At 38.7% G+C, this 16,579-nt stretch overlaps 3 protein-coding genes across 3 annotated transcripts; 1 reads left to right on the forward strand and 2 right to left on the reverse strand.

Moving 5' to 3' along the window:
* Positions 1-2,808: 2,808 nt before the first annotated feature.
* LOC129242298 (ankyrin repeat domain-containing protein 54) lies at positions 2,809-4,994 on the reverse strand. The gene has a single exon (XM_054878865.1). It carries the CDS (start codon positions 4,699-4,701, stop codon positions 3,730-3,732), a length of 972 nt encoding a protein of 323 aa, XP_054734840.1. The 5' UTR covers positions 4,702-4,994; the 3' UTR covers positions 2,809-3,729.
* A 2,458-nt stretch (positions 4,995-7,452) lies between these two features.
* On the reverse strand, positions 7,453-10,224 carry LOC129240110 (protein wntless). The gene is made up of 3 exons (XM_054875628.1): positions 9,664-10,224; positions 8,746-9,608; positions 7,453-8,472 (listed from the first exon to the last, which is right to left on the reverse strand). Exons 1-3 carry the CDS (start codon positions 10,104-10,106, stop codon positions 8,096-8,098), a joined length of 1,683 nt encoding a protein of 560 aa, XP_054731603.1. The 5' UTR covers positions 10,107-10,224; the 3' UTR covers positions 7,453-8,095.
* Positions 10,225-11,617: 1,393 nt separating this feature from the next.
* On the forward strand, positions 11,618-16,168 carry LOC129240111 (DIS3-like exonuclease 2). The gene is made up of 4 exons (XM_054875629.1): positions 11,618-13,302; positions 13,413-14,844; positions 14,913-15,032; positions 15,163-16,168. Exons 1-4 carry the CDS (start codon positions 11,931-11,933, stop codon positions 15,824-15,826), a joined length of 3,588 nt encoding a protein of 1,195 aa, XP_054731604.1. The 5' UTR covers positions 11,618-11,930; the 3' UTR covers positions 15,827-16,168.
* Positions 16,169-16,579: the final 411 nt, after the last annotated feature.

Consider the following 16,579-nt stretch of genomic DNA (forward strand, 5'->3'; position numbering starts at 1 on the left):
CGACTCCACTCTAACGCAAAATCGGTTAGATACAATCCGTTCGACTGGTGGTTCATTCCCATGATAGTCGGTTCTATGTTACCGGAATTACTCGGGTTTTCCTCGACCAAGGGCCGCCGCTCCAGTAACTAGCACTGTCTAGTGAACCGTATATCATCCCCCCTCTATCGTCTCAGGAGCAATTATAGGCAGCAATCTTGCTCCAAATACTTTTCCTCAGGGCTGGTATTGAATCCAACCCTGGGCCAGAGGGAGAGCACCCGTGAGTGGACAACGGACTACGTTCCCGCCTGCTGCTGAGCTCTGCACCCACAACCCCGCCTGTGGCGCGGCCGCTAATCTCTATCAGGCCGCAACAACAACAGCGGAATGTACAGCAGGCCAAACGTAGATAACCACACGCGTCCCTCACACCTCGAGTTACAACAGTCCCACCGAGAAGCTTCAAGATTCTGCAAATCAGCTGTAACGCACTAACGAGCAAAATAAATGAGATCGTCGACTTTATAAGCCGACACGGAATCCCAATAGCTGCGGTCCATGAAACCAAGCTGAACGCTAGCTATTCCCTGATAACCAGGAACGGCTATAACGTGCACAGGCAAGATCGCGAGAGAGACAGCGGTGGTGACCTAGTGCTTATAGTCTATTATACAGTGCGTATCGTCTTATTGATGAAGGCATCGACCGCAGGTGCTCTTTACAACGTCAAGGAATAGCTGTCCGGCCAAGTGATGCCGAGCTGAAAATATTCTACATATATGCCCGGCAGGATATCACCCTGTCAAAATACTGCTATCAAGGCAGACACGTAAACCCCCAGTCTCCCTGATCTCATACGCCGACGACTGCACCTGGACAAAGGAGGTCAAGCTACAACTCAAGGTAAAAGTCGATGACGCACAAATTCCGACGGTTAACAACCCCAAAATACTGGGAGTTACCTTTGACAGCTTGCTCTCCTTCTCAGCGCATCCAACCGCTATGCGGCGGCACTTGGGGCAAAGACAAGGAAATGTTGCTGTCGAATTTCAAGGCAATAGACCGACCGGTTCTAAACTATGCTGCGCCTGTCTGGTCGTCTGGAACCAGTGATTCGCAGTGGACGAAGCTTCAGACCTGCCAAAACCCTGCAATAAGAACCGCGACAGGATGTCTCTTGATGTCCCCGATACAACACCTACACGTCGAGGCCCACATGTTGCCTGTGAAGGAGCATAACAAACTGCTCAGCAAGCAGTTTCTGCTGGGGTGTTACCGCAGGCCTCACCTATGCAGACACCTGCTTGAGCCTGAGCCACTTCCCAGGCACGTCAGGAGGCATTTCCTCAACTACGCGGACGAGATCCAACACAAAACAGACAGGCCATAAACGACATTCATCGGGAGACCCTGACCATCTTCTTAAGCTCCCCACCCCCGAATGCCGTTATCGGAGCCCAACCACCACCTATCGCAGACGGAGAGCTCCAACTTATCCAGAATCGACCCCAACATACTAAACATATGTCCGGCATGTGAAGGCACCCCGCACGACACTAACCACCTTTTCACATGCCCCATCAAACCCACTCATCTAACACTCTGGACCCAACCCGTCGAAACAGCTACTTTCCTGGGCCTACCGTTAGATGAGCTAGACGAAGACGACCGGTGATTACACTACACTGACAGGGCAAAGTTACTGCTACAACAACAACAACGAAGAGCTTCAGCTGTCTTGTGTGACCCGTGCAACTTTGGCTCGATTAGGATCTGGATACTGTAGTAGGTTAAACTTATCCAAAACCGACCCCGACATATTTAATATATGTCCCGCATGATACTAACCACCTATTCATATGCCTTTCAACCTAACATCCCTCTCCCTTTTGACCCAACCTGTCGAAAAAGCACGTTTCTCGTGCCTACCGTTAGATGAGCGATCGGTAACTACACCGCATTGGCAGGCCCATCTGCACGGACACAACAACACTAACAAGGATACTTTTTTTCATAAACACAAAAAGGGTAGATAAACCGTAACCAATAACGAATAGTGATGTCTGAACGCTACTTACATAGTGTATATTGATCCAACTCCCTATTATTTATGAATGTTGCTTATTAACACGTTCCCTGTCCCAATACAAAAATGCAAAATTGACCGACAAGTCCAATATTTCACAACGTAAACATATAATCGGTTCTCGCCAATATTACGTTGCTGGCACTTTGTTGATAATGAAGCTCCAAGGGATCAAAACGAACGTCTATACAAAATAAAACCACTTTTGGACCTTGTTATCAATAACTGGAAGAGCTTACTAACACCTGGTGAATGTATCGTCATTGACGAGTCGATGATGCCGTTGAGAGGCAGGATATCATTCCGTCGATACAACCCATCAAAAGTTCATAAATACGGCTTGAAAATCTATAAACTGTGCACAGAAGAGGGTTTTGTCTGGAATTATGATATTTACATACGGGCGTGACCCCGAGATTGCTGATTTGGATAAGCCTGGGAGTGGCGTAATAAGAAATAATTAAAAATAATTTGTGATTTCTGCGTAAAATAAAAATATTTTTTCGTATGTCCCGGCGTTTTTCTTTACTTTATTATCGTACCATCGCGTCCAGTGCAGAAACTGTACAGTTCCGTTACGTCCAGTCGAATAATTTGCTTTAGAAGTTTCATATACCCCCTGACGCATATATGGCTCAGAAACGTATCAGTGCTTATCAGGCCATATATGCGTCAGGGGCTATGGAGATCATTACTAAGCTCTTTTTAAGGAATGACAGCATTAAATTTGTTTTTTTTTTTTTCTTTTAACGGCAAATGCCTTTATTTTCACACTCATTAAATTGAAATTACATACAGTTTAGTTATTTTATCAATAAAATTATTTATCATTTCGGTGTGGTAGTTTCTCTACTACATGTAGGTATACAGTTTACATTTTACATACATATTTGTATGTATATACTGAATGCATCTTATATATTTCGTGAATTCCGTTCTTACGATGCCTCTCCGATTGATCTTTTTATAACTTTTACTTTGAATTTGTTTTGTTTCCTATATTTTTCTTTTATATTTCTGTTTTACTTTTATATATACTTTGTAAATTTAGCTTAATTTTAAACTTAAAATTTTCAAATACCATTGTAACGTGTTTTGCTTTATTTGTATAAGTTTGTTGTTATGTTCATATTGCGTATCCTTTCGTATCTCTTTTCTGTAACGTTTGCCATTTTAACAAACGTTTGAAACTTAAGCAACTAATTCAAAGTGAAAAAATTTGTATTTAACCGAAACATCTTTAAAAATTCGAAATATTTTTTAAAGCAAAAATTTAAATATACAGCCAAAAGAAGCATTTAAAAGGCTTCGCAAATAAACGTAGAGATTATTAGAACCCCGGACACAACATTTTATACTCTGACCTCAGCTGCGTCGAAGTATTCTATACCTAGCATGATGCAATACTATTAGTGCATAATTGTAAATTCAGTGAAAAACTAAAATCATTTGAAATTAACAATTACAGAGTGTTTTCAAATCGATTCGCTTAGTCAACTTGGTAAATAATATATTGTACTCGTTTGTTTACTGCATTTTCTGAATTATAAATGCATTACAAACTTAGACAATGGGATTTTACCTTGCCACTTTAAGCGAGGATATAAAAAGGAAAACTGATTTTTTGTTATATCGAGCCATCATCACTTGTTGAACCGTATTTACTTATTGATGGACAAGCGTTCGACACTGGCAAGCAATTCATCCGCTGTCTGAGAAACGACTTGGTCTTGATCGTCGCTGGTACTCAAATTCTGCAGACGTTGCTCCAGCGCAGACAAATCCTCAAGTTCACGTTGCTGTTTTACCATGTAGCGCAAAATGAGCGTTGTGAGCATACACATATCTTCTAAAATTTTGGCGCACTCGGGAGTGGGACGGTCATAGCGTGTGCGTAATAGCCGTAGTTTTGCCTCGGCCAATTCCAGAGGAGTTTTACCACTGCGATCAAACATGTGCACACTTGCACCGCCCTGCAGAAGTACACGTACAACTACGTTAAAATTATTAGAGCTGGCCGAAATAACAGCAAGATGCAGTGGTGTATTGCCCAGAGAGTCCACAACATTTGGATTAGCGCCGAACTTCAGCAGCTGTTGGACGATTTGTATGTAGCCACGGCATGAGGCCAAATGTAGTGGGCTACGTTTGTACTCATCAGCCGCATTCGGATCCGCACCTGACTCTAATATGCGCGTTAATAACTCAATGTTGCAGGTGGCAGCAGCGGTGCGCAGCTTGCGACCATTTGACTCGGCTAAAATATTGTTATAGTTCGAACGTAAACGCTGCTTGCTACGCGTACGAAGACGCATTTTAAATTGGGAAAGATGGCTTCCTGACGGCAGGTTGCTCGGATGAAGTAAGTAATCCGAATTGAGGGGCAGTGGCGGCAAGTGTGGTAGCGCAAAATGTTCCCCACGATTCAGTTGGAATGCATTCGGACTGAAATTGGGCCACTCATGTGTGTTAGGCGAGGACGTTGGGGTAGGCGGCATTATGGCCGGTGGAGGTGTAATATCAATGATTTTACTTATGCCAGTTCCAATTCCCACTGATAATCCAATACCGAGACCGCTGACTCCATCATTGCTATCATTACTTGTCTCTACGCCGGAATCATTCGCGGCCATTGCGTTTGTGTGTACCTTGCGCCGTGCGCCTTATGATATAAATAATGCTTTTTACGCTTTTGACTGTATGTTGTATTATGCTTATATATTAATTTTTTAAATATGTCGATACTTTCGTAAATTCTCAGAGTATTTATCACGTTTTCTTAAATAAACAATATTTTTTCACACATCGGAAAATTTTTGTTTTGTGTATTTTGTGTTTTTTTCCTCTTCTTCGCCTATTTTCAATAACATCAGACTAATCCTGTCACATTTCATAGCTGCCAGCCTGTTAGGTTTGTTATGCTTTTAAAATTTACGGAGCATTCTGCGATTTTATGGCCAGTTAGTTCGTTAAAATTTTTTTTTTTTTTGCCTTCTTAAAACTACTTTAAAACAACAACAAAATTTGTTCAGATTACATTTAATGTTTAAAAAAAAAAAAATAAATAAATTTTCATATCAGAAACATGTTGAACAATTTCTGTATATTTCTCGCATGTCTTATGTATACATACATCCATACACAATTTTTAAATACATATGTTGTATAATACCGATTGGCATAAATTTGGTAAATATATGGTATATACGAATATATGAGTTGGGAAAAAGAAATGTCGTATTTTGTCAATTGAGCGCGACATTTAAACATATCTTGCGTTGTACTTATTGCATCTGGTCACACTAAACGGCGATTTGAAGACGACTATCTGTACACTGAGACACTTGTACTCTTTGACAGTATTGTGATCGTACGTTTAGGTCTTAAGTTATAGCGCGTCAAAGATGGGGTCCACCAAACAAGAAATTCGTCATATTTTACGTTTTTACTACCTTAGAGGTAAAAATGCATCGAAGTCGGCGGCAAAAATTTGTGAAGTTTATGGGCCTGATACTGTAACGATTCGCACAGCACAGGGTTGGTTCGATCGATTTCGTTCTGGTGTAGTAGATGTCGAAGATGCACCCCGTACTGGTAGGCCAATCGTCGTAGAGACTAATAAAATCGTTGAAATTATCCAAAGAGACCGGCATGTGAGCATTCGCTTAATTCGATTAATCAGGAACTAGGTGTAGACCACAAACCCGTTTGGAACCCTTTGCAGAAGATTGAATTCCAAAAAAAAAGCTGGATGTTTGGGTGCCACACGTGTTGACGCAAAAAAATCTCTGCTAAACAGAACGAACTTGACCCATTTTTGACGCGGATGGCGACTGGCGATGAAGAGTGGATCACGTACGACAACGCCAAGCGAAAAAGATCGTGGTCGAGAAGCGGCGAGCCGGCCCAAACCATCGCCAAGCCCGGATTGACCGCCAGCAAGGTTTTGCTATGTGTTTGGTGCGATTGGAAGGGAATTATCCACTATGAGCTGCTCAACTATGGCCAGACTCGGTCCTCTACTGTGAGCAACTTGACCGTTTGAAGCAAGCGATTGACCAGAAGCGACCAGAATTGGTCAATAGGAAAGGTGTTGTGTTTCACCAGAACAACGCTGGTCCTCCAACATCTTTGATGACCCGTCAGAAGCTACGGGAGCTCGGATGGGATGTCTTATCGCACCCACCATATAGTCCGGACCTGGCTCCAAGTGACCATCATCTCTTCCGGTCCATGCAAAACGCCCTTGGTGATACCAAGTTGGCCTCAAAAGAGGCTTGCGAAAACTCGTTGTCTGAGTTTTTTGCAAATAAGGAGGGGGGTTTTATAAAGGGAGGATAATGAAGTTGCCTTCTAAATGGCAACAAGTTTGCGAACAAAACGGGGCATATTTGACTTGAATCGGATAATTCTAAGAACGTTAAATAAAACGTCAAATTTCGATCACAAATACGACATTTCTTTTTCTCCAACCAATATTTCTGTGGCCGAAAGCTATAACCGCTTCGGTAAAAAATCCAAAATGAGATTCAATAGAATTTTTTATGTGAATTACAACGGTACTAAAAGCCGCATACGCTGATTAAAAATAAAATGGATAAATCGAATGTCAAAGAAAATAATGTCGAATTTGAAATCAATTAATATCTCATGAACTACTTGACCGTTTACAAAACCACGGATCATTGGAAAGGCATTTAAAATATTATGTGAGTTTTTAGAAACACGAAACGAAACAATTTCCTTTAGAAAGTTTAATGTACATATCATATAATATAATTTCGTTAAAACCCACGTTCCACACATGCCACATTACTACTTTTGCATTTTCTTTCGACAGCAAAATGGTGCGTTTTTTTTCAATTGCTGCGTCGAGTAGTGTACTACGGTTGTACTCCTTAGTCGCATTCGGATCCGCACCTGTCTCTAATATGCGCGTAAATAACTCAATGTTGCAGGTGACAGGCGCGGTACGCAGCTTCCGACCATTTGACTCGACTAAAATATTGTTTTGGTTCGAATGTGAAAGTCGGTTTTACTTGATCGAGAGGACCAAGATTTGCATCCGGCCAAGGATAGTCACAGTGACATTTTTTGCACTAGCTTCACAAAGTAAAAAGCTTTCAATGGAACCGATTAGATACGTTCCAAATTAAACAGGAACATTCATTGACACACACTGCTGACCGATTTCTTACCATATGTCATTTTTACTATCAGTCACTTTCTGAATGCATCTTGTTCGGCACTTTTCGATAAAAAAAATGGGTTTGTGAATGAAAGAAAACGTTTCTTGTCATCTAAAATACCGTCTGACACGCCTAAATTAAATCGATTTCGTCATTCATTTTATAATTATTATTCTTAAAAAGTCCTCGCACTTTGGTACTTGTGTAACATAAAGTATGGGATATTTATAGTAAAATTACCAATAATTCTTTACATTGAATTCAAAATTCAAAGTTGGCGATTTTCTATAATGCTAGAATTTATTTTAATTTAAAATATGTGTACGTACATTTTATAAAAGTTGAAATTACATGTATACACTACACTAATAATAAAACCACTAATTATTAAGTTAAGTGAAGGGGCAAATAATGTTCCTTTTTACCTAATAAATATGTATATTCAAAGATCTTCAAACATAATACTGTTAATATTTAGTTCTTATTATAATGAACATTTGTGCGTCTAATACTAACATTAAGAACGGAGTAAAAATTATGTAAAATAATATCGACGCTTGCTTTGAGATTATAATTTCTGTACGGCAAGATAAATACATGTATAAAATAATTTAAGACATTAAATTGTCAATGCATCTTTAAGTTGTGGCTTATTTTATATAAAATGGAGCTTGATGGGTAAATATATTATTAATATTCGCTTTATGTTCACAATATTTAAGTACATATGTTTTGTATATACAAAGATATACCAATTTGAATTCCCATTTCTTAGCCAGGTTTCAGTCTATTTTAAACGCTGCTAATAACAGCTTTTGATTAAAATATATGCTTCCTTTTAATCGAATGCTACCTTCCTAGTGAACGAAGTAAGCGATGAAATTTCACTAGGATTTGAATCAGAGGGTAAATGGCTAAATTCAATTTCTTCACTCGCGGCCGCAGCAACAATGTTTTCATTCGACTGTGTAGTTTCATCAGAGTTATTTGATGGCCATTGCTTGTGGCTTGGAGCATAGAGGATAAGTAGTGCAAAAATGTAAATATTCCACATTCCATAAACACCGGTCAGGAAAGCCGATGTTAATTGTATTTCCATATCCTCGTCCCATTTCCATTGGCCTTCTGCTACTTGCCCCATAATGAAGCCAGCCACTGTCAAACCGGCACAAAGTAGGGTTGCTAGCATCAGAAATTTGAATCGATATATAAGACCTAAAGATGTAACGATACAATTAGAAGGTTTTTTCTATCATAACATAAAAACAAATTAAAATGGATATAATAATGGTTGTTATATCTAATAATTATACGTTTAATCAACTGCCCTTGAATAGATTTTTAAGATATGACCATAAATTATTTAATAGGAACCGCTAAGTCGATTTAAATATAATATTTGCCAATAGTCTGCTGGTATATTCTAATATAATATCTCAATTCCGAATTGGCGTCAAATATTGAATATGTATTTAAAAAAAAACTTACCCTCATAATGTAATCGACGCGCATTAGACATAGATGGTAGTGAAGTACGTTTTGCGCCAATATTCCTGAAAACTTTCCAAACCATGTAGCACAGAAAAAGGAAATAAATAGCTGCAGAAATTGCAGCCAAAATTATGAAACTCATTGCCACTCTAGCGCCCAATGGAGTGGTCCAAATGGAAAAGAAGGGATTTCGCATCTGTACACCACGCTCACAGATATCAAAAATAAAAAGTGACAAACAGCCAACTACTACCGCGGACAAATGCTTCCAGTAGCGCGAACGTATTGTTGATTTATATGGTGATTCCTGAATTAACATATGTTCCCCAGCAAACACCAGCCAGAATGAGAGCAACATTGCGTAAAAAACTCCTTGGCGGATGTCACTCAATAGTAACATATATGGCATTTCTATGTATAAAGAAAGATACTCCAGAGGGAAATTTAAAAATGTTAATGCGCCTCCAAGATAGATAAGCATATATTCTAGTAGAGCCGGCGAACGTTGGAGGATGTGCACGCGACGCCAAAACCAAATCATTATAGCGACCACAAAGGGGAAAAGTACAGTTTTGAGTGAAAGCCACACTTTTGTGAAGCCACCATTCTGATGTATGACCGTTAGCGTTAAGTCGTGCATATGGCCCAAATTGATATTCATTTTCATATCAGTATCAATTGGAAAACGTAAATTAAGCAAATAGAAATCATGATGCAAATCACCCAATTCAAATAGTGGCACCATGTCACAAGAAAACAGCGATTCCTCCTGACTCGCTGTCTTCAGGCTGCAATCAAGATAACGTTTCTCTAAGGAATGTGCGTAAAGTTTCCAATCATTTTTCTTGTCACCTTTATTTCTGGAAAAAAATACACATATTTTAAAAATGCTCATATTTATATTTTCCTACTGACCTGTAAGCTAAACGAGCATCAACAATTAATTGTAGATCTTTTGGCGGTTCAACCAGTGACACATCCGAGTCATACGCAATATCCACTTGCAGCACGCCAATTAAATTTTGCTGCCACCGCGAATAATCTAATTCTTCTCCACGCGGCAAAGGCATTTGAAATATATACACTATCTCATTGGCCATTTTGGTGACGTGCCGCTCGATATCTTCCTGTGAGACCGCTGCACATTTTCCTTCCCCACGTAAGTGCAGCCAGAAGGTTGTGTCATTTTGACGTCTTGGTGTGTCCTTACATACCATACCTAATATTACCTGGTGCCCGGCTGGTAGCGGCGCCATAAAACCACCCAAAAGGAAGCATACTACTTGACTTAATAGTAAGAGAGTAACTAATATAGACAATTTCCGTCCACTAAGATTCTCGAGTATCGTACCCGACATATTTCGTGAATGTTAACACTAGATCTTTTTACGAAATGCAATTAATTAAATTAATTGGAATAAGAACACGAAAATTGTTACACTGTAATGGAAAAAGTAAGCATTGCCACCATTGCTGCCATCAATAACGACTGCGCAAGAAGAAGCAAGTTAGGTAGTGTTGCCAGAATTTTTCAGCACATCATATCCATATTGAGTTGTATTTATTTCCCCGTTGATAAGAAATATTAAAAACAAAATGTTTTCAATTGTGTTACGCGGCGTTTATGTGGGGATTCTGCTGTTTCCGTGGCGCCGCAATCTGACGACGGATTCTTATAGAACTCAACAAAAGAAAACGAAATGAAGAAGTAAAATTTTTTGATATTTCTCTTAGTTTTCGAGATATTGAATAAAAAAGGTCTCAAAATGCCCTTTGGAACTTCACTATAATTTGCCTATTACACTATATATTTTTTAACACTACACTAAAATTCACGCCCACGCGAAAAGGAATTCTACGCAAAAATACTGTGTTAATTAATTTAATTTTAATTACTTTATTATTTTTTGAGATACGCTTAATATCATTGTTTTTAAGTTTGAATGAGTTGTATGTTTTTATTTTCAAAATTATTTCTCAACTTAAAATTAGAGCAAAAATACTGCAGTTTTACAATGAACCTTCTACTGAACATCTCTGCATACGAACTTCGTTTTTATTTCAGGTGTATGGCAGCACCAACTTTGCGCTAAATTAGAGAACTTTAACACTAAATTACTTGAAAACTAACTTGTATAAAATACTGTAATACATGCTTGTAGGCGAGAAAACTTGTTGGTAGCGCTGAAAAAGAGCTGCCAAAAATGACATTTGTTTGGAAGCACTTAATGAGTATTAGAAAGACCGCGTTCATACCGGGAAACATGTGTTGCTTCAACTTGTTACATGCGATGCTCGTGCTTTGACAACACCCTTAGGTTCTCGTTCTTCTTAATGTTGTTGTTTCTATAGACTAAAAACCAAGGCGAATTGAGTATCTAAGGTAGCGCCATTAAAAAAAATTTATTTATTTTTCGCGGCTTTGACAAGTCTGATGTCAGGTCCATTACCAATACAAGACAAACACACAAAAGGGGGAGAAATTACATGTTAGTGAAAATTCGGTGTGAAAATGATTGCGCCTTTTGAATTCCCGTGTCGTAAAAGTTGATCTATAAACAAACAAACGGAAGGGAAATAACTTGTTTGTGAAGAAGAAAGGTAGGTGAAAGCAATGGAAACAACCGAACACAACAAATTATACGTACACACACACTTACTTTCTAGCCAACACGTCTTCCGCATAAAAATGCAAACAAACTGCATTGGAGGCTTTATATTAATTTGCACGTTCACAATTTAACACACGGCACTTCGTTTTTGTTTAGTTTGATTAGTTTAAATCTCACAAATCACAATATTACCAAGCCATTCAGTGAATTTTCACAAACAATAATATCTAGCCTTTTGTTTGTTTTGTATTGTGAAGGAAGCTGACATCAGACTTGTTAAAACCGCTAAAAATAAAGTAACTGTTGTTGAATGGCGCCACTTAAGATATGCAATTCGCCTTGGGTATTTGGTTTTACGACGGCGTTACTTTTTAATAGTTAGTTGTTTTCTTCTCATTTCACCATTTTCTGTAAAACGTCAAAAAGCAAAAAGAGACCCGTCCATTTGGCAAGAGCATAAAAGACATTTATTAAATGCTTTTAAGCCTATACATTTCTTTTAGTAGTTTGAAAACATAAATAATCTGTAAATTTTAACGAAAAATTGCAAGTACACCTAAGCGTAGTGAAATGGAACAGGATTGTGGCGAAGATATGGGAAACCAAGACGAACAAATAAAAAATGTTGCTGAAAAAGGGAAAGTAAAGCATCAAGGTGACGATAACGTTAGCATAGAGAACAATGGAAATGAAAACCAAGCCGTATCTGATTTGCCTCGTACGCAGATCGACTCTGCGAGTTCAACCATAGAAATACCAGAATGCATTAATGAAGGTTCGCCGACGGTGCCGCAAGTAGAAACAAATAACATCAGCATCGATTCAGAAAAACAGAGCGCTGCGAGTTTAGGTAAAAAAAATGATGAACAAGAAAGTTTCACTCAAGAAATTGTCACGCTTCAAGAAAAAACAAAAAAATTGCTCTTCAAATTAGGGTTACATCGACATGAACTGCAGCGGCAGATTACTGCTGTTTCTCAGTCGCCCCAAACTTGCCATGCCAATGATAGGTTGGCAGCGAAAGCAATGACTACTCTGCGTGTCAACACTTCTTGTAATGTTGATCACTCGGAAAGTACAAATACAGCGACACACTCCGCTACTGATATTAATCTAAAACCGGGAAATTCAACAGTTGAATCTCGGCGCACCACACGGCGAGAGCTTCAGGAACAATTGGAGGGCTTACAAGAATTGCTTCATCAATTAACTCTAAAGAACCCGCAGCTAAAGGACCGAGTGCAAGAATTAGCGCAAAGTAATCCCAAGCTACGGCAACTTGATATTTTTACAACAGGACTAAAAAAAGATTGTACAACAGTTGGTGCTAGTATTCAAACACCTCACACTTCAAAACAAAGGCGAGAATCAGAGGTTTCTAGTTCTAGCACAACAACATCGCAAAAAGACACAAAGGATAGCGCCAATAGCGTTCAAGGAGCCTATCGAAAGCGCAGCCAACGGAAGCGCAAAAATAAGGCAATCAAACCAGCTAAAAGCCAGGCGAGTGAAATGGAATCGTTGAGTAAATACATAAATAACATTGTGAGCGACTACTTGGGTGTAGATCAGAAAGAAAAAGCCAATGAATTAGAATTCAAAGGTACATTCGAGGATTTGGAGGCCCATGCACAGAAATTAGTGCAAGCTGGAATAGGGCGCATTGTTGAAGAAGAAATAAGAATTAACCGCAAGAACAACCGTCAGTCATTCATTACTATGTGTGGAGATCGGGAAGGCACTGAACGTGATGGCATTATCTTATTGCCTGTAGCACGCCGGTATGCCTTCGATGGTGATACAGTGCGAGCTTTTGTTATGAATATAGGAACTGCCTCACCACCTACTAACGTAAAAAATGGAACTGCCCTCAAGGCTGAAAAAAATAGAGAAGCTGTAGAATCTGCAATTAAGGGAGGAAAGGAAAATTCTTTTTGTCTGGGTAATAAATTAGAATTCCACATATTTCGATGTGTTATTATCTCTATGACACACTGAATAATTTCCTACTCTTTTTCCGTTATCATTCTAATTTTGGTTTTTATTTTTCAGCTGACGATGAAGATCCATTTGATGATACTGAATCACCCGATTCTGATGTCGATGTTGACCCTAATGAATTAGACGCCTCCGCTGTTATAGTGCCAGATAATTGCCCAAAATCCTTCGTCATCTCTATCGTTAAACAGACGCAGTTGCATGAAGTGGTGGGCACTATTTCCTTCAAAAATTCTATGAAGCTAAATGACGAAACTAAATATTACAAATTAAAACCGTACGACATGCGCGTACCAATGGTATACATTCCAGTAGAGGCATGTGCTTCACATTTAACATCCGACAATAAGGCTGATATTTGCGGGTTACTATATTTAGTGCGAATTACTGGAACTGATATTAATGGCCATTGCATTGGCGAATTAATACATCCAGTAGGAAAAGTTGGAAATATGGAGGCGGAAATGAAGGCAATACTTCTTCATAATGGATTAAAGAATATAAAACCTTTTGAGCAACGCTTCAATGATGTATATGCACAACCCGATCCAGCCATAAGCGCAACGGATTTGCACGGGAGGGAGGATTTACGTGGAAAATGTGTTTTCACTATTGATCCACTGACTGCGCGCGATCTTGACGATGCCGTCTCAATGGAGCGTTTGGGCGACGATTTATACGAAGTCGGTGTTCATATATCCGATGTAACTCGGTACTTGCACGAGGATAGTGAGCTAGATAATATTGTTAAAGAACGGGCTACCTCTATATATTTGGTGAATGAAGTTATTCACATGCTGCCTCAAAAATTATGTTTTAAGTGCTCTTTACTGCCGGGCGAGGATAAATTCGCATTCTCAGTTTTTTGGCACATGAATATTGGAGGCGAAATCCTGGGTCAACCGCGTTTTACACGTACAGTTATTAATTCATGCGTTCAGCTTGCTTATGAACACGCACAAAAAGTAATTGACAATCCGGATGAAGACTTCGAGGCCGACGATTTCCCAACGATTTGCAATGGCTTTAGTGTGCCCGACATCTGCTGGCGCATTAAAATTTTAAATACAATAGCCAAACAATTACGTCAGAAGCGTTTCGATGGTGGCGCGTTATCCATTAACAATCCAAAGCTACGTTTTAATTTAGATCCAAAAACTGGAGAGCCGTTGAGCTATGAAATAGACGTTCGTCAAGATGCTAATTTGTTGATTGAAGAATTTATGTTACTGGCAAATCAATCAGTTGCACGTTTCATATACGATCGATTTCCAAATATAGCTATCCTCCGCAACCATGCGGCACCGCTTTCGAAATCGATGAAAAATTTACGCGAAAAATTGGCCGGCTTGGGTATGGAGTTGGATTGTTCTAATTCGAAAACGGTTTATTCCAGCATGCAAAAAATTTGTCGAGAGGCAAAAGATCCCCAGGCAATGGATGCTTGTTTGAGCGTCTTGCTCACAAAGCCAATGGCACGCGCTAAGTATGTTGCATGTGTGCTCGAATATTTAACCACACATTAATAAACATCCTATTTTACTATTTTTTTAGGTATTTCTGTAGTGAAGGCAAATCAGAGGGAGCTGACTTGTGGCACTACGCTCTTTCAATACCCATATATACGCACTTTACTAGTCCAATTCGTCGCTACCCGGATATTCTTGTTCATAGGTATAGTATATGAGAGTAGAACAGATTTGCATACTCATTCAATTCCATATACAAATTCATACATACGCCGCATACCATATACACATAGTTAAAATGCGATTAAATAAATTTTTAATTTCTTATCGTTTAGAGTGCTTGCTGGTGCTTTAAATTACTGCCCGCCTCCCAAGCGTACCCCTGATGAACTGCACATGCTTGCCAAAATTTGTAATGACCAAAAATATAATGCTAAAAATGCTGGAGATGAATCCATTAATCTCTTCTTTAAACGTTACATCAAAGAAAAACAATCAATTGTGTTGCGAGCTGCGGTTACGGAGGTCTTTCAGCATCTTTTAAATGTGATCACTATTGAAACTGGACACTCAATCAGTATTAATTATAAAATGCAAAAGGTGTTAGTTGATACATCAAATGCCCCCGCATATGTACTAATTTCTGAGCGGAATTCAAAGAATCCACCCGTAAAATTGCAATTATTCTCCACCCTGGAAATAAAACTAGTTATCTGGGATGAGAAAGTTTGTGGCTTCTTCGTTTCTCCGGATCTTAAGCAACGTCAATTTAACAGTATTGAATTGTCGAAGAAAAAACAACAAACTAGTAGCGCTAATAATTCTATAAGTGAGTGTAGTGGCACACGGAAACAGCGTCGCACGTCGCAACGTTCAGCGCAAGAGTTGAATAATATACAATCGGAACAACATGCAGCGACAGCAAACGCGAAATCGAAATCAAAACATAATAATGAGAAGCGTATCTACGCCGTACAACCCGATAACGAAAGTAATTAAAATTGGACTGAACTTATTCAAGTTCCTTTTTACAAACCCTGACATAAACTAAAACGCATACATTACAATACACAATTTGATACTAAACCATCTATTAATTTCAAAATAAAAATTTTTTGGACTCTGGCTGTCATGCCTTACTTAAACCCATGACACAATATACAAACACACAAATGCTTACGAACACACACGGATTTATGGTGAATTTGGTCAAATTCTGGTGCTACGCCCTCGCATGTAATGTGTATTAATTTTTTAGCCTTTGTAACATATATACATAATTGAACGTACACAAATTTTTAATTGTTACCAACGGTTTCCCTGTGGGAACAGTTTTAAAGGCATACATTGTTGTTTTTACCATAAGCTACTGATACCGACCAAAATTTGTATATTGGAAAAGTGAAAACAAATAATTGATATGTGATCTTGATCATAATAAAAAAACAACGCAATTATTGTATGTATTCATATTTTAAGCTATTTTATATAGTTTAGCGATTTTTTACAAACAAATCGAATTTGAGAACCAAATATAAGTAATCTGATAAAAATAATTTTTTCGTTTTTTTTTTTAGCTTTGCCGTGTTTATTGCAATTTAGTTTTCTGATAAATGTGTAAATAAAATAATTGGGGTATTCACAAGAGTGTTATTGTTTTTGCAGCGGTTTACCAATTATGTGGAAATATTATATACTTTTATATAAATACTTGTTCTCTCCGCTCGGAAGCATAGGGCCTCGATTTTTCCA

This window comes from Anastrepha obliqua, chromosome 3 (genome assembly GCF_027943255.1).
Source record: "Anastrepha obliqua isolate idAnaObli1 chromosome 3, idAnaObli1_1.0, whole genome shotgun sequence".
In the NCBI taxonomy this organism is placed as follows: domain Eukaryota; kingdom Metazoa; phylum Arthropoda; class Insecta; order Diptera; family Tephritidae; genus Anastrepha; species Anastrepha obliqua.

Coding starts and splice junctions, on each gene's coding strand:
- LOC129242298 (XM_054878865.1), bottom strand. CDS start 4,701: ATGGCCGCGAATGATTCCGGCGTAGAGACAAGTAATGATAGCAATGAT.
- LOC129240111 (XM_054875629.1), top strand. CDS start 11,931: ATGGAACAGGATTGTGGCGAAGATATGGGAAACCAAGACGAACAAATA. Junction 13,303..13,412: donor GGAAAATTCTTTTTGTCTGG/GTAATAAATTAG, acceptor TTTATTTTTCAG/CTGACGATGAAGATCCATTT. Junction 15,033..15,162: donor CCGGATATTCTTGTTCATAG/GTATAGTATATG, acceptor CTTATCGTTTAG/AGTGCTTGCTGGTGCTTTAA.
- LOC129240110 (XM_054875628.1), bottom strand. CDS start 10,106: ATGTCGGGTACGATACTCGAGAATCTTAGTGGACGGAAATTGTCTATA. Junction 9,609..9,663: donor GATGCTCGTTTAGCTTACAG/GTCAGTAGGAAA, acceptor ATTTTTTTCCAG/AAATAAAGGTGACAAGAAAA. Junction 8,473..8,745: donor GCGTCGATTACATTATGAGG/GTAAGTTTTTTT, acceptor TTACATCTTTAG/GTCTTATATATCGATTCAAA.